Here is a 17,793-nt window from a genome sequence, read left to right as displayed (position 1 = left end):
CAAAAATGTGAGTGTGTAATATACAGCATTTATATATGAACTTGTTTGTGGCTAGAATAATTATAATAAACAATTAAAAACAGCTATAATTATGCCTGTATAAATAAGATGATACGTAATACATTGAAAAACATTATTCAAAGATGATTCCTTGAATTCTCTCAAATTTTTTTTTACGTTAAATGGTTGTAAACAATTTATTTGGGCTGAATGTAAACAAACATATTAGGTTGAATATTACTAAATTTAATTTGTTTAAATTCAACACATAAATTGTTTGCAACAGATTCATTTTTTTTCAGTGTATGTGGCACATTTCACGAATATGGATTTTTATATGTCCCAAATTATTGCGCCACATAACCCTTTTATTGGCTTTAAGATACCAAGATATTTTGGTTAACTATTATCAATCAAAAAAATGTCAAAGGTGTGCCATTATAATTATATTTTTATAAATAGATAAACATAAACCTTGGTGATAATAGTAATCAGTTGTTGTGATATTTAGTGCATTTTAATTGAAAAAACTTATATTTCAAAATAGTCTTATAATACTTTAATTAAATATTTTTTGTCAATTTAACATTGATGAACATTTATAAAATGACAAAAAAAAACATATTAGCAATAGAAAGTCGCTAAAGTTGCAAATTTTTCTGTAGGCCTACTGTGATGTAGTCTACATTCTACTGTAACAAGTTATCGAAAAAGAAAAATGCAGACATCACCAGAGAGTAGTCAGTATTCACTGGAGGATCCAGTTATGACATACAATGAAATCTAAAACATTCGTTTAGAAAATGAGTCTTCATTCCATGTTGACTTTAAAACCCCAGAGAAAACGAATACAAAGTATGACAGCTAATAAAAAGACCATCTAAAATTGTTGAAAAAGTATAATTTATAAATTTATTAAACGTTACTTTTATTAAACTTACTATAGAAATTGTACCCTATTCGTGGAAAGTGCCACAATTTGTTTGGGAATGCAATTAAACAGAATAATAAACAGAGATATGATACTGCTTCAGAATGAATAAACACATTAACACACTCAACACATCATTACATTTGCAATTATGTGAAACATTAGGCCCTTGTGACCAAAGGAAAACCTAAAGAAAAAAAATCATTAGCAACATGAACATCTGTATCCTCACATGAACAGAGAAATGCAGAGCTAGTGCTGAAAACTGCCATCCCACATTGAAATATGTCTAAAGCAGACCATCTAGCACCAGATCTGGCGTATTTAAATTCATATAAAAACTATGATTTACACCATTTTATTCCAATCTGTTTTTTTATTTTAAGACTTAAGAGTAAGAGTTGTCTTCGTTAAAAAAAATAAAATATCAATGTTTCTTTTTCAGTAGAAAACAATTTACTGCACATTTTAGACACCGAAGGAAGGCTGGACAATCCCTTCTCTGTCTAACGTCACATAAGGTCACATCCTATCTTAACAAAGAAAGAAGGTATGACGAATGACCTTGAGGAAAAGCCTGCTTAGCACCTTTAGGTCCTATCACAGTGGGACAAACACTCAATCCACATATTGGAACAAACAAACAAACAGCGAGACAATAACAACAACTTTAACAGATGGATGTACACTTAAAATAATGTCGCTGCTCCCTCTGAGGATCCTACATGTTTTTGGGTAGTATTTTTGCTTGAAAGTCAGGTCCTTTGCCAGAATATTTTTGTTGTATTTCCAATTACAGTAGGCCTATATTCTTATGAATGAAAGAAACTGGATGGTAAGAAACTAAAAGCAATACACGTCTATTGCTAATGATTGTAGTGTGTGATGTCAACATATGAATATCTGAAGGTCTAAGAGAGAGCGTGGTCTTTGAATAGAACATTGGGTCAATGGGAGAGACAATAATGAGTGCATTATTAGATATGCATGGTACAAGGTGACAGTTACATGATGACGTTTAACCTTGTGATTTCCGACAAGAAATAGTAAAGGAATTTTTATGACGTTGATGATTTAGACAGATGACAGACTTTAGTTTGGACAATAGATGGCAAGTGAGATGGAATAAGTTTAATCATCATCGTCATCATCATCGTCGTCATCATCATCGTCGTCATCATCATCATCGTCGTCGTCATCATCGTCGTCATCATCATCATCGTCGTCGTCATCATTGTCGTCATCATCATCATCGTCGTCGTCATCATCATCGTCGTCGTCATCATCGTCGTCGTCATCATCATCATCGTCGTCATCATCATCATCATCATCATCGTCGTCATCATCATCGTCGTCATCATCATCATCGTCATCATCATCGTCATCATCATCATCATCATCGTCGTCGTCATCATCATCGTCGTCATCATCATCGTCATCATCGTCGTCGTCATCATCGTCGTCATCATCATCATCGTCGTCATCATCATCGTCGTCATCATCATCATCATCATCGTCGTCATCATCATCGTCATCATCATCGTCGTCATCATCATCGTCATCATCATCATCGTCGTCGTCATCATCATCGTCGTCGTCATCATCATCATCGTCGTCGTCATCATCGTCGTCGTCGTCATCATCATCATCGTCATCATCGTCGTCATCCGGATCAATTTTATTCTCCAGCACGTCCTCCAGCCAGTCTTCCAGCTCATCAACTGTTGGCATGTCATCATCGTCCATATCAAACCAGATACTCTCAGCCTGCAGAAGACACAGCAGCTCATTTTAGAGCTCAAATGACTCAACATTCTCCAAATGCAATCCTGAGTGAGAGACTTACATCATCCACTTCCACAACGCCAATCTGAGGTGAGGACAGGTCAATGTCGAAGGTCTTCTCCCAATAGTGGACAAGCTGCAGGTCACAAAAACATGCTTAAGCACCGGTATCTGTTTTCACAAGGATCATCCAATGAATATGTATTTTTTAGTGTAATAAAGCCTTTGGGCCCTATCATACACTACACGCAATAAGGCACAAGATATGCTGATGTCTTGCTATTTTCAGACCAACGCAATCCTATTTTTCCTGTTTTGCGCGACGTTGTTTAAATAGCAAATCCATTTGTGCAGCTTCGTGGACTCATGGATGTGCCATTTTAAGAAATTAAAAAGGACCAGCAAATCTAAAGTCCAGCGCAGATCACAATAGTTGTGTGCCTTAAAAGCGTACACATTATTTAATACACACAGGATGTACAGCAGTATGGAAATATTTTAAATAAAAAGAATTAAAGCATTTAAATGTTACAAAAATTATTATTTTTTACATAAATACAAAAACCCTGCCTCCATTCCTTCTTCATCTCGGTGGTTTTTTCAGTTTATTCATGACAATTTGCATTTTTATAATGTAATATTTAATAGTAGTAGTAGTAGTATTTATTATATGCATATTTATATTTGTTTTAATAAAAAGAAGCATAGATTTGTCCACCTGTTGGGTTTTGGACCATATGGGGCACAGGATGTGCATTTGGATACACCTCAGTTTTTTGATCACATGCCGGTATTATTGTTCATTTATTTGTTTGCTGGAAATTAGAACTGAATTTAGAGATAGTTTTGAAACAAATCTTTGCGCTTAACAAACTAAATTAAATATGTAGGCTAATGGATGTCTTCAGTGGAGTGCGTACATCACCATTTCCTTATCCACGAAAGTAAAGGAGTAAAGAGTAAAAGTAAAGAGGCCGAATGGAGGAGGCTCGTTCTCTATCCTCGCACTGCAAATGGTCTGTCAAAGTGTTTTCTCGCTAGTGCAGCGTTCAGTTTTTCCTTTTACAAAGTCCGCCATGTAAATAGCGAATGTGCCATGACGTATTGCAACTGACTCTTAAAGGGAATGGGAGATGATACTATGATTGGTTTAATGCACGTTATGCTCAAAACACACCCATAACTCATTAAGAGAATAACAAAACCCTGTTAGACCATGTGCCATGCGCAAACCGTATTTTTTCGTCCTTAAAATATTAAAAGTGGAATCGGACATTAAAGCTTTTGCGCCGTACGCTTTAGACTTTGTGCCTAGATTGTTAAAATAGAGCCCTTAGAGTTACCAGAGGGAAGTCATCGGGATCAATCCAGATGATGCTCAGGTCAGGATTCTCTGTGTTATCCTCTGCTACCTCCTTCACAATTTCAAGGAATTCAAAGCCATCTGAAAGAGACCCAAAAACATGTCAGGTACATTCAAAAGAGAATTTAACTGAATCAATAAAAGCAGCATATTAAACATATTTCAGACCTGGATCACCCTCCTCAGCAAATGCAATTATATGTTCGCCGTCAAGAGCATCCTCCTGTCAGAAAATGATGGTTACACTACATGAAGGGAAAGATCTTATGATGTTACAAATCATGAGATCACATTTTTAAATATCTTCATTAACTCAGAATTTCAAGTAGTTTATTAGTTCTGTCGTGTCCACACAGATAGTTTTCTAATAGACAACCCTGTGTGATTATACCATATTTGTAAATAGTGCTTGCAAGGCAGCAAAAGGATTTGGTGCATGATGATGACCTTCTTTACAGACTGATGATGCATTTTTCAATAATTTGTTTTGTACTATTTTAAAGCTACACTACATAACTTGTTCTTTACTAGTTAAAAATAAAACTGCATGCAGCACTGATTTGATACAGGACATCTTATTTGAACAAATGAAAAAAAGTTACAAGAATAATTCATGGTAATAATTTATAATGAATAATTCATCTTTCTTGTTTGTGACATGAAAACTTCAGCTTAATGATCCCCAAAGTAGCAGCATCATGTATGTATATATATATATACATACAGGAGTAGGACAATTGAACCACTGGCTAATTTACTGTTAGAGGATTTATGTCAGCATACCAACAAGAACAATGAACCACATCCAACAGGAATAACTGTGGATGCAAGAGAATGCTGTCTGAAAGAGATGTGGGATCTGGGAAGCTATTCCAGATTGTATATCCAAAAAACATAAAAACCACAGCAATTCAATTTACAGCAGAATTGTGCACCTAAGCTGTCCTGCTTCAACCAAAACAGTTCATCAGGAGCTCTACATGACATGGCTGGGCTGCTATAGCCCAGGTCACTTATGCCTATGCCAAATGTCAGTTTCAATGGTACCAGAAGCAAACATCTTGGGCTGTGGACAATGTGAAACATGTATTGTTTTCTGACGAGTCCACGTTCTTTTTTTTTCCTCAATCGTATACTCAAAGTGGCGCATCGCCCTGACTGTTGCATGCCCAGAGTGAAGCATGGCTGCAATATCATGGCATCCTGAAGGCAGTGCCATGTATCAGGTTGATAATGCACTGATACACACAGCAAGACTGCAAGCAGAGTGGTTTGATAAACATGAAAGTGAAGTTGAACATCTCTTATGGCCTGAACAGTCACCAGATCTAAATATTGTTAAGCCACTTTGTGCTGTTTTGGAGAAGCAAGTCAGGAAATATTTTCCTCTACCAGCATCACATAGTGACCTGACCACTATTCAGCAAGAAAAATGGCTCAAAATCCCACTGGCTACTGTGCAGGACTTGTGGCTGTCAATCCTAAGACGAACTGACGCTGTATTAGCCGCAAAAGAAGGCCCTAAACAATAATAATGAATTATTGTGGTCTAAAATCAGGTGTTTCTGTTTCATTGTCCAACCCTGGTATATATAACAGCCACAAAAGACCAGCAAAATCACCAAAGCATGATATATATATTGATTGTTTGATGGTTCATTTAAAGAACAGCGCTATCCTTTAGCATTCCCATTCATCTCATTATCTAACACAAACTTTGAAAAGATTCTGTACGCAAAGTGGTTCAAGCTCAATCTATTGTAGCACACTGTCAAAAAAGAGAAGAAAATAAAATGTTTCAGCAATATCAAGACAATGTTGCCTTGCAAGCACCATTAAAATGACTGCATCACAACAAAGCACCAGCTTACCCAGATCTCATACATGTTGTGGGGTTGCATTTTCCTCAGTGTTGGCCTGTGGAGGCATTTTCAATAATGCTCAATAATGATTTTATGTTTTATTCTGAAGTATTTTCTATATTAGTCAACACACCTGTCATTGTCCTCAATGAATCTGACAAGTTCTTTCTCACTGTAGGGTTTCCCAGGGATGACGACGGGTTTATCCATGAAGGGCTCATAAAAGTCCACCTCATTCAACTTCAAGCCTAGTTTCAGAGCAACCTGAAAACAGCCATTGCAAGGGTTTATTCAATGGAGAAACTGTTATTTTGGGTTGGTGTTTTTGATAATATGTTTAGTAATAAAAGTGCTGCTTTTAATACTTTTATTACTTTTACTATTAATTTAATTAATGATGTATGAAGTAAAAAAATGTATGAAGCCACAAGCAACGTGAACATGCATATAATACTATTACACCCATGAAAAGTGAAAGTGATAGCAAAAAGGGTAATTTCTTAATTAAACTGGTATTTGTGGCAACAGCAGTGTGCACTTTGGGTGTTTAAAAGGTAAAAACAGCAACAACAAAAAAAAAAAAACTGGTAACATTTCCGTTTATACAAAAAAAATTCCATGTGCTGTGATTTGAAGTTTTCAATTAGATTATAACTTGGTAACAGATAAGTAAAAATACCATATAATATGTACATCCATGCATAAACACAATTGTGCAGATTACAAAAATTACCTTTGGATTAAAAGTGGCAAAGAACTTAATGTGTGGGTGAAACTCCTCTGCTGCGTCTTCATATTCATGGTAGTCTAAAAGTCACAAGACCCCTAGTGAACTTTTTATACAGTATACCAACTTAATAGTTTGGTTTATGAGGGGGAAAAATCCCATTACATGTTGATTTGATACATACGGTCAGATTTCGCACTCTTGAAGAAGCCCACCAGCTTGATATCCTCTTCAATATTATTGAAACCTTTCATTTCACGTACGTTGCCAATGATCTCAACTGGATCCTCAATGACCTGAGAAAAAAGTCAATCAGGAAAGGATGTAAAAGACAGACTGTTGATGTTGAGGACCAAGCCGAAAACAAAGGGAAGAGGAAGGAAGAGCATAAAGTCATTTTAAGAGTAAACAAAAACATGTGAAGGTGATTAGGAAGTTGCTTCATGCAAGATGAAAAGTTCACAACAACAAACAGGGTCATGTTCATTTCACGTACATCGTAGATGAACTCCACCAGTGTGTCCGCAGCAAGCTCTCCATCGTACTCGATGACCTCATCCTCAATGAAGATGAAGATACTGTCAGCTTCATCCAGACCTAAAGAGCACAAATAAACTCTGAAAACTTGTGGATGTTTGTAGACCGATTTGGGAAATGACCACAAGAGGTCATGTTTGTTCTTCTGAAAGCAATTTGCAATAGACATCAATATAGCACAAAAACGGCTAATTATATCCAATTAAACTTTAAGAAAAACGTGGAAAAAAACTGTCATCCTGTTTCCTGTGCAAAAATATTATACATTGACATTTTTGCATTAAAGGGATTTTTCACTCAAAACAGGAAAATTTCTCATCCTCATCAAGTCATTCCTAAACTCTAGTTTTGAGTTTCTTTTTAGTCATAATGTAATGTAATGTGTGTTTATATAGGGCATTTATCATGTATGGCTATACACCCAAATCGCTTCACAATCATGAGGGAGGTCTCCCGACACCACCACTTGGATGATGCGATGGCAACCACAGGACAATGGCACCAGTGCGCTCACCACAAACCAACTATAGATGTAGTGGAGAGAGATAAAGTGATCTAATTTGGTGTATGGGGATGATTGGGAGGCAATGATTGGTAAGGGCCAATGGAGGAAATTTGGCGAGGACACCAGGGTTACACCCATACTCTTTACGACAAGTGCCACGGGATGTTGTTGACATGGATGTTTTTAATATATATTAGATAAAAGATATTTTGTGAATGCTGGGGAAAATACTATGGAAGTGAACATCTACCAGTTTCCAACATCAAAAATTCTTAGTGAGTGCTCATTGTAATCTGTATGTACTCAAAAAATATGTTAGCTGTTTGTTCAAATTACTTACTTAAAATGGGCTTAAATAACACAATTCTTGATTTTTCTTTGGGGGGGGCAACTTAATAACGTATGTTTAGTCTACTTAATTGTGTAAAAATTAATACCTAACTTAATTCCTTCATGTTGTCCCAACACAAATCGCATAAATGAGTGGCACCCAACATTTTTACAGTGTGTTCATAGGACCAGATACACCCACAAGTATAGTAATACAAGTACATTTTTGTTCCTGTGGGGACATTTCTCAAAAATGTTTGGTAGGGAGTGGAGGGAGAGTAAATGATGACAGAATTTAAATGTTTAGGTGAAAAAATCCCTTAAAAAAGTAGACATAAATAAACACAAATTCTTTTTTGATGCATAACATAAACCTCTCTTGAATAGACTAGTAGTTTATATGAATTTCTATTTTAGATTATCTCTTCTGTGGTGTATTTTTTTATGTTCAAACATTCAATGTTTTTAAATCGAAATGTTCTCCAGTACATCAGTAAAATAGTATTAGCTGGAGTAAAGCCTGTCAAATCACAGATATGGTCATTTTGAATGCACACACCTAGCTTTTTGGCAACAGCTTTGTCCGTCTTCTCATCGAGTAGGCCAATTCCAATATCCTCATCGTCAAAGTCTGCCAGGACTTGTGCAGCAAGCTGTGTAACAAAAGAATACAACATTTACTGGTATTCAGCTCAATAAAAATTGTATGTGCTTCAGTTGTAACTGCGTTGAGGGCTGTTCATGTTGAAACACAAATATAAAGGGACTTGTTTTAATCTTTTTAGGGTTTGTGTCCTGTCAACACAACTATTATGTTCTAATTATCCGCCTTAGAGCTGGTTTCGGTAATACAAACACACTGTTGGACCAGGACAGCACATTTGTTTTCAGCCTGTGCAGATATTTCAGGCTATGCTGTAAGAACTGTAGTTAGTTTGGTCTACAGTCTTACATCCATAAAAGCCGCCATCAAGAACGCTGCTCCTGCACTTTCTAAATCGGTGTGAAACTTGACCCATCTGATGGACAGCTGCCTCCACCAATCGCAGGTCTATGTGTGCCTGCTGAGCTGGAAGAACAGGGGACTGAGGTGAAAACAGGTGCACCAAACATTATTTGGAACTGGGGTGAAACAGATGAAACAATTGCTTCTGTATTCCTGTAGATTCACACTTTCCTTGTCATTGAGTATTTTTATCTATACCTTGAACTCTAAAATAGTTTACACAATTCAGTAGTTTGTGCAGAATATATCCGTGACCTGTAGAATAGTTGAAAATGACTTTCTGAAACTCTTTTCCATGCAGTAGACTGAAAATGAAGAATTTACACATCCTAAAGGATGCAGAAGTGGCATAAACTTTACAGAAAAATACGCATGATCTTCTCATGGTCAATATGATGTTGAAGTCATACGTGAAACAAACATGAGACCTTGTTTTGGAAAATTGTAATGTGAAAAAAAGTGATCATGTGATCATCACATCTTCTAACAGTCAACATTACACATGTTGCTCATCACTTGCTCAAAGTGAATAAAATTGCACAGCAAATGCTTCTAACAAACACAGATATCTATGGTGGGATATATATATATATATATATATATATATATATATATATATATATATATATATATATATATATATATATATATATATATATATATATATATATATGTGTGTGTGTATATATATATATATATATATATATATATATATATATATATATATATATATATATATATATGCAAAATTATTAATATTATATGCAACATTAAATCTTGTAAAAATCTTTATGCTAAACTGCAGATATAAATGATCATATTAAATAGGGTTCTGACACAGTTACTGTCTCTTGATCTTGCATGTTTATAAAGTGTTTCAATATGGCAGATACCAAGTTACCTTATGCAATATATGCACATATATTTATGTTTTAGATGGTTTGACCAAATTGATTCTGTAACTAAATCATTCAGATTGTGGAGATCATCAAAAAGATTTAAATTAGTTATTTGTGAATCGTCCAATGCCTTTTTTATTGATGGGATAGTTCACACAAAAGAAGTGAAAATTTAATCACCCTACTGTTTCTGAACAGCATTTTTACTTCTGTTAAATGCAAAACAAGATATTCTGAAGAGTATTGGTAATCAGCAGGGATGTTCAAGTAGAAACAAATTTACGATGCAAGTTAATTGCTGCTGTTTTCTTCAGAATATCTTGAAAAAATAAATGTAAAAAGGGTTGAAACAAGTGAAGGCTGAGCAAACGATGACATAATACTTATTTTGGGTGAACTATCTATTTAATGTGCCAGGGAAATGATTAAGACTACAGTTTCAGTCTGAGATTTGGTATTTATACATGGTCTTCTTAATATATGATTTTTGCCCTTTTTGAATTTTAAAAGCTGTGACTCTCATTTATGGTACTGACATGGAAGCAGAGCACAGAAAACAAAAGTTTCCCTTTGTTTTTATCTATTTATGCTGGTTTGGAGAAACCAGTGTAAACAAGAAATTTTAAATAATGTGTTAATGCCACATGCCAATATAGCCTGCAGTAAGAAAAAATAAACAATTTTGACAAGTTTTTGCAAAGGTTCTATGAAAAAAAAGTAAAATACATGTAGAAAGAATTACTGCCTGCTCCATAAAGTTTATGAGACTAAAAATGTACAATATATGTTTTCAAACGACTAAAAATCTCAATAATTTTTACCTTTGTACTGTAGAACAAACATAAAAAGTTGTTTGAGCAGATTTTAAGGTCTCACAATGTAACTCGAAATGCTAACAAATGCAAAAACACCCACAAGCTACAAACAAATTGCATTACAACATTTAGTCACAGTTTTTAATTGACTTTTTTATACTATAGGAATTAGACCTTTAAAAGGGTTATCCAAACATTTCAGTCTGTACAAATACTTTGTTTTTTTATAGTTCTTTATCTATGTGCAACAATATCTACAGTAAGTAAACAATGTTCTCTTTTTCAATGTGCCTGATTGTACATCTTGAGTATTATCTAATATCTTAAGGTTTTCCTGTCAGTTTAGTCTACTGTCTTAGAGCTCAAAGGTGGGGGTGTAAGAGGAATATAAGTCTGTTAATCAAATCTAAAGCTAAACTCAGATAGAGGCTTAAGGCCAAATAGATCTTCTCGGCTATATAAGGTGACCCACAAGAAGCCACGCGTCAACAAGAGAAGATATCTGCAAGGAGTTTGCTTTTGTCAAATCAAAATCTGTGTAGAGGAAAGAGGAGACGTTTATTTCAATACAGATCCAGCAGTTTGATGCCACCTTTATCTTCATCCTGTTTGCATCCCTCCATCTTTTCCAATCAAATCTACCATAAACATCTCTGCATTGAATAATAAATAAGTATTAGAGTTTATAATAATAACACAATTAAGAACTTTGTATTCTCTTTTTTTTCTCTTATATACTTTTTTTGTAAGTAGAATCATTTGTTGCTCGTTAAAGAACTTTAAGCAGAACACTGGTGTAAATGAGAGCATATACCAGAGTTTCTATAAGGGCAGAAAGCAGATCTTCTGTTATGAAGCATCGCAGGCCTCTGGTGCCCAAACAGCTATGACAGCAATGAAGTCTATAATTAGTGCTGTGAAGTGATCAGCCGGGACTATTTTGGCAAGGTTCTGGTGACGTTCAGGTTCCCGGGATCCGCTGACAGGTACAGTAATGTGCCCAACATTCGGCACTCTCAGCCAACACTGCAGATTTCATGTGCTCACACAGGCTGTTATAACTCATGTAACATTACATCAGCACCTGAGTACAGTGTATTCTGGTGTCACACATACTAATCATACAACCGTCTGAACAGACAACGTATATTTTACACCACAGATTACTTTCAAATCAGAGGTCTATTTAGATAAATGGCTGCATGCAATGTATGACATTACTGCAGTATTATATTTTGAATAACATTGACACATACAGTGCCTATGGAAAATCATCATACCCCTTTGAAAAACTATGTTATTTATCATTATTATGTTATTGTCATGTTCTATATCCTGTTATTTGTCAGCCTAAAATCAAATCACACTCCAAATCACCTTCCCATCTTTTGAAATGTTTAGCCTTCTCCTAACCTGTGCCTTACTAAATCTTTATCTTGAAGGTCTTTTAAAAGCAGGTTGTAATGTGAGTAAAGATATTCAAAGGGTATGAGGATTTTTTCATAGGCACTGTATATTTTCGCAAAATAAAACATTTAATTATAAGCAAGTTTGTAAGTAAATAAATAGCTTTTGTGGCATGGTCCTTTAAACACAATATCTTATTTAATCTTATTATCCAACACAATAGATCAGTGCCTGTTGTCTCTTGAGGACCACAACTGTGAGCTTTGCACAAAGTGTTCAATAACAACAGAGGACTGTTGCTTTGAGGAGGTGACAGCACGGCTAATGATGGTGTAACCTTTTGACCACATGAGCTGAATTCTGCCTGCTGAGACTTTAAGGGAATAGGCTCATGTATTTTAGCATGTTTGATTGGGACTCTTTGTCTTTGTTTATTTGAAATGCTGGTCAGAAGTTGAAGTTTGTGGATTTTTCTATTATTAATTCTAACAGTTTTTGTATACTTTTTTTATATATAAAAAAAAAAACTAATTAAATTGTAAATTTTAGATCTTCTTTCTTCTCTCTCTCTCTCCCCCCCCCTCTCTCTCTCTCTCTCTCTCTCTCTCTCTCTCTCTCTCTCTCTCTCTCTATATATATATATATATATATATATATATATATATATATATATATACAGTGCTCAGCAAATTTAAGTAGACCCTTTACAAATCTCTCTTTTAAATTAATATTTTTAATAGTAAGCTATACAATATTCCATGCATGCATATACATTGGATTAGTCAGTACTAAAGCCAAATCTGGAGCTTATCTCTACAATAGCATCCAAAACTAGTACACACAATTTTATGTTACAGAAAAATATTAAATACAAATTTTAAAAAGGAAAAAAAAATCAAAGCAAAAAAAAAAAAGTTTAAATTTTGTAGTTTGTAATTTTTTTGCAATATTTTGTTTGAATTAAATTGTATTATCTTTCAATTTTAAAGTATGTTTGGTGACTAAAATATTATTTTAATAAATATATCTATTTAATAAATCTTTTTGTTTAAATGCACCAAAATACATTGCCTATATTCACTAAGAAATGGATACAAATTTTTTTTGTAAAATGGGGTGCACTCAATTATGCTGAGCACTGTGTATATATATATATATATATATATATATATATATATATATATATATATATATATATATATATATATATATATATATATATAATGTTTTAAGTTAGCTCATTTATTAAATTAGCTATTATTATTAATAATACACATACTTAAATCTTTTAACTTAAAGAAACATACATTTTAAAATTCTGTTTTACATTAAATGAGCATATTTAGAAATTTATTTTATTTCTACCTTGTTAAAAACCAACAAAAGCTATTTTTTAATACTTTTAGTAAACAGCAACACCATTGTCGATTCATGTTTTCTTATGTAATCTAATACTTTGGCCCCTGGCCTTGTCGTTCAGGCCCTATACACGCAGTACTAACATAAATAAGGCCAGCAGGTGACAATTTTGCTTATGTCACAAAATACTATGTTGGATACAGTGTAACACACTCAGCTGTAGGAACATGTAACTCATATCATGCATTTCACCTTTTAAACAATAAAATTCACAGTATATATTTTTGAAAATACGAGGAATGCATTTTTGGATCCTACTTAATATTAGTCTTGGTGTCCACTTGGGGACAAACCCACAGTCAAAGCATACCGGTTAAAACCAGAAAGACAAATTCCTTTGAAAAATGAGCCATCCGAGCTAGTGCTCAGGGTGCAAATTTACTGTGTGGCATCAGCAGATTTATGAACACAGACACCATACTGCAGAGTGCTCTAAAGGCTGGAGGAACCGACACCACATTCCCATCTCTGGTGGAGAACTGCTCCTTTAAAGCTCTTAGCAAGGTGTGTTCATTTAATGACCTTACAATTGTCCTTTGTCAGGTTTGGACAATCAAAAATAATGGGCACTAACAAATGCTTGACGTATCAGAGCAAATACAGTTTCAGTCACAGCAAATTCAGATGCAGTTCAGTTTATAACATCAGTGTATATATATGTGAATATGTGCTAAAAATAGATTAGTACACTTAGTAGTTTAGATTAATTTTCCTGTACTGCACTCTGCTAATCACCACCTATCTTTTTGTGAAATTACATACATCCCTTGTCATTTAAATTCAACATCTAATGCATATATAATGCAAAATATGGTGTAAACACCTTAAAAGTCATGATACAAAGCTTCATATTATCACAGTGCCACTTTTTTGTCTTTTTTTAAAGTGTATCCATCTTACCTGTGACTGGCTATATCTTTACCATTTACTAAAAATAAATTAAGAAAGAAAAATTTAAAAGAAAGGGTTTGACCAATAATTATATGTTTAGACAGTATCTAATAATATTGTGGAACATTTATTTTATACACAGTCAATCCTGAAATTATTCATACCCCTGGCAAAAGTTACCTTAAATGTAAAGGTTTTTTGTTGTTGATGATAAAAGACCTCTTCTAAAAGATAGTAAGATGATGTACAAGAGGCAGCACTGTGATTAAAAAAATATATTTCTCACCTTTAATTTACCTTTGTTAGCTTAAATTTGCCAGGGGTATGAATAATTTCTGGCTCAATTGTATATTCATATACGATAGTTTGTCATTTAAATATATATTTAGTAATATTTCTAATAATAATAATATACTATTCTAATATTATCTAATATATTATTTTGTCAGGAAAAGTATTATGTTAACAATAACAATGGTTATGACATTAGTTTACAAGTGGTTTGCTTGAGCGAAGACAGGTTAGTCTCACAAACAAGTACTTTGAAACTATATGTCAGGTGCCATTGTATGCCATAACAATTTTTTGTTGACTGGTAAGAGATGTTACCAGTGTAACTGTGGGCAAACGTGAAGCATATATGTAAATGAAGAGTGTAATTGCAGGGTGGCAACACACTTCACATTTGCCTACAGTTAAACTGGTAATCGCTCTTACCAATAACTCCCCTTTCCCTTTGCCCAAACCCACCTCAAGGGCCAGCTCTTCAATCTGAAACTGTTTCTGGGCGACTTTGCTGGATCCTACGTGCTCATGGTAGTACACCACCATCACGTCATATTTCTTCATCACAGACTTGTAATTCTTGGCGTTAAGTTCGTGAACGCGGTCCTTTCCATCGTACTCCGGGATGTCCATACCCTTCTGGCCCCATGACAGCTGCCCGAAGGTCAGGAGGAGCCCAAGGAACACAAGGTTCCACTTCATGATTCAATACTTAAAGTAGGGAAATGTGTAGTTCCACTGAATTTAAAACATAAAATTGGATTCGAAAGGACCTGTGATCCCCGCCACCCAGAACAGACAAGACCAAGTCCTGAGGCCCCCTGTTTGAAACCCCAACACACGGCTAAAAGAGACGAGCAACAGGGTCCAGAGTGTTTTAGGGGGTGGGCTTAGAAAGAGAGAGAGGGAGAGACTGATAAATTGATATGGGGAAGAAAGAGAGAGAGAGAGAGACAGTGATAGATTGATATGAGAAAGAGAGATACTGAGATTGACATGAGAGAGAGAGTTTGCAAATAAGAGAGATAGAGACAGTAGTGCAGCCCATCTTAATCTTAATTGATTTGCATATTAATAATTATTTTTATCACTATTTCTTGATTTCAGGAATTGGATTTCTACTTTTAACAAGGGCTTACTGACCCTATACTGCTATAGTACAAGTGCTTCACTTTTTCCACAATATTTTATGTAACTTTATTTTCTCAAAATTCTATGCACAATCCCCCATAACGACCATGTGAAAAAAGATTTTTTTGAAATTGTTGCAAATTTATTCAAAATAAAAATCCTGAAAAATCACATGTACATTAGTATTCACAGCCTTTGTCCTGAAGCTCTAAATTGAACTCTACATTTTGTTTCCACTGATCATTCTTGAGATGTTTCAGCAGCTTCATTGGAGTTGACCTGTGGTAAATTCAGTTGATTGATTTGAAAAGGCATACACCTCTCTATATAAGGTCCCAGGGTTGACAGAACATGTCAATGCACAAACCAAGCATGAAGACAAAGCATTTGTCTGTAGACCTCCGAGAGAGGATAGTCTCGAGGCACAAGGCTAGGGAAAGTTACAGAAAAATGTCTGCTGCTCTGACAGTTCCAATGAGCACAGTGCCTTCCATCATCCATAAGTGGAAGATGTTTGGAACCTCCAGGACTTTTCCTAGAGCTTCATCTAAGCTGAGTGATTGGGGGAGAATGATCTTAGACAGGGAGGTGATCAATAACCCAATGGTCACTCTGTCTGAGCTCCAGCGTTCTTCTGTGGAGAGAGGAGAACCTTACAGAAAGACATCTGTGCAGCAATCCACCAATCAGGCTTGTATAGTAGAGTGGCCAGACGGAAGCCACTGGAATTTGCAAAAAAAAGGCATCTGAAGGTCTCTCAGACCATAAGAAACAAAATTCTCTGGTCTGACAAGACTAAAATTGAACTCTTTGGAGTGAATGCCAGATGTTACGTTTGGTCAGCATCATGCTGTGGAGATGTTTTTCAGCAGCAGGAACTGGAAAACTAGTCAGGATAGAGGGAAAGATGAATGCAGCAATGTACAGAGACATCCTGATAAAAAACTTGCTTCAGAGTGCTCTTGACCCTAGACTGGGGCGACGGTTCATCTTCCAGCAGGACAATGACCCAAAGCACACAGCCAAAATATCAATGGAGTGGCTTCACAACAACTCAGTGAATTTCCTTGAGTGGCCCAGCCAGAGCCCAGACCTTAATCCTATTGAACATCTCTGGAGAGATCTGAAAATGGCTGTACACCGTCGCTTCCCATTCAACCTGATAGAACTTAAGGGGTACTGCAAAGAGGAATGGGCAAAAATTCCCAAAGACAGGTGTGCCAAGCTTGTGGCATCATATTCAAAAAGACTTAAGGCTGTAATTGCTGCCAAAGGTGCATCAACAAAGTATTGAGCAAAGGCTGTGAATACTGATGTACATGTGATTTTTCAGGGTTTTTTATTTTTAATAAATTTGCAACAATTTAAATAATATATTTTTTCACATTGTCATTATGGGGTATTGCGTGTAGAATTTCGAGTAAATAAATGAATTTAATCCGTTTTGGAATAAGGCTGTAACATAAAAAAATGTGGAAAAGGGAAAGAGCTATGAATTTTTCTGGATGCACTGCATAAAGAATAAAAAGTCCTCACTTTAGATTAGGTCACAAACTGGATGAAGTTGAGTTAAAAACATACAAATTAACTATTAATACTTGCCTAATAAGATATATACATGTTAATTTGAATAGTTTGTTAATCCTTTACTTGTGCATTCTGAATAATCTTTAAAACCAGCAACTTCTCTCAAATAACTGGTTTGTAAATGATGTGATACTTAATTTACTAATGAACATATAATAATTAAAGTATGAAAATACAATGAAATGGAAATAATGAAAATACAATAAATAAGAACATTATATATGTGCTTATTAGTCAAGAATAGAGCATTTTTATCTGCAGTTATGCTTACTACTAACATCTGTTAATGTAGAGTTAATCTTTAACAGATAAT

General features: G+C 34.9%; 2 protein-coding genes across 3 annotated transcripts in view; one reads left to right on the top strand and one right to left on the bottom strand.

Moving 5' to 3' along the window:
- Window positions 1-17,793, top strand: part of mbl2 (mannose binding lectin 2) — a 199,369-nt gene that overhangs the window by 30,933 nt on the left and 150,643 nt on the right. The window lies entirely within an intron of this gene.
- On the bottom strand, window positions 899-15,617 carry casq1a (calsequestrin 1a). Of its 2 annotated transcripts, NM_001003620.2 has the most exons (11): window positions 15,228-15,617; window positions 8,600-8,693; window positions 7,165-7,265; window positions 6,853-6,964; window positions 6,675-6,748; window positions 6,075-6,205; window positions 5,951-5,996; window positions 4,248-4,302; window positions 4,060-4,160; window positions 2,778-2,852; window positions 899-2,698 (listed from the first exon to the last, which is right to left on the bottom strand). In NM_001003620.2, exons 1-11 carry the CDS (start codon window positions 15,462-15,464, stop codon window positions 2,063-2,065), a joined length of 1,662 nt encoding a protein of 553 aa, NP_001003620.2. In that variant the 5' UTR covers window positions 15,465-15,617; the 3' UTR covers window positions 899-2,062. The 2 variants fall into 2 exon arrangements, with proteins under 2 accessions (NP_001003620.2, XP_073772011.1); XM_073915910.1 differs by lacking the exons at window positions 899-2,698; window positions 2,778-2,852 and adding an exon at window positions 3,495-3,775 and having other exon boundaries at window positions 3,999-4,160; window positions 15,228-15,614.

This window comes from Danio rerio, chromosome 2 (genome assembly GCF_049306965.1).
Source record: "Danio rerio strain Tuebingen ecotype United States chromosome 2, GRCz12tu, whole genome shotgun sequence".
Lineage (NCBI taxonomy): Eukaryota > Metazoa > Chordata > Actinopteri > Cypriniformes > Danionidae > Danio > Danio rerio.
The sequence above is the reverse complement of the archived record's forward strand: the minus strand, read 5'-3'. Positions and strand labels throughout refer to the sequence as shown.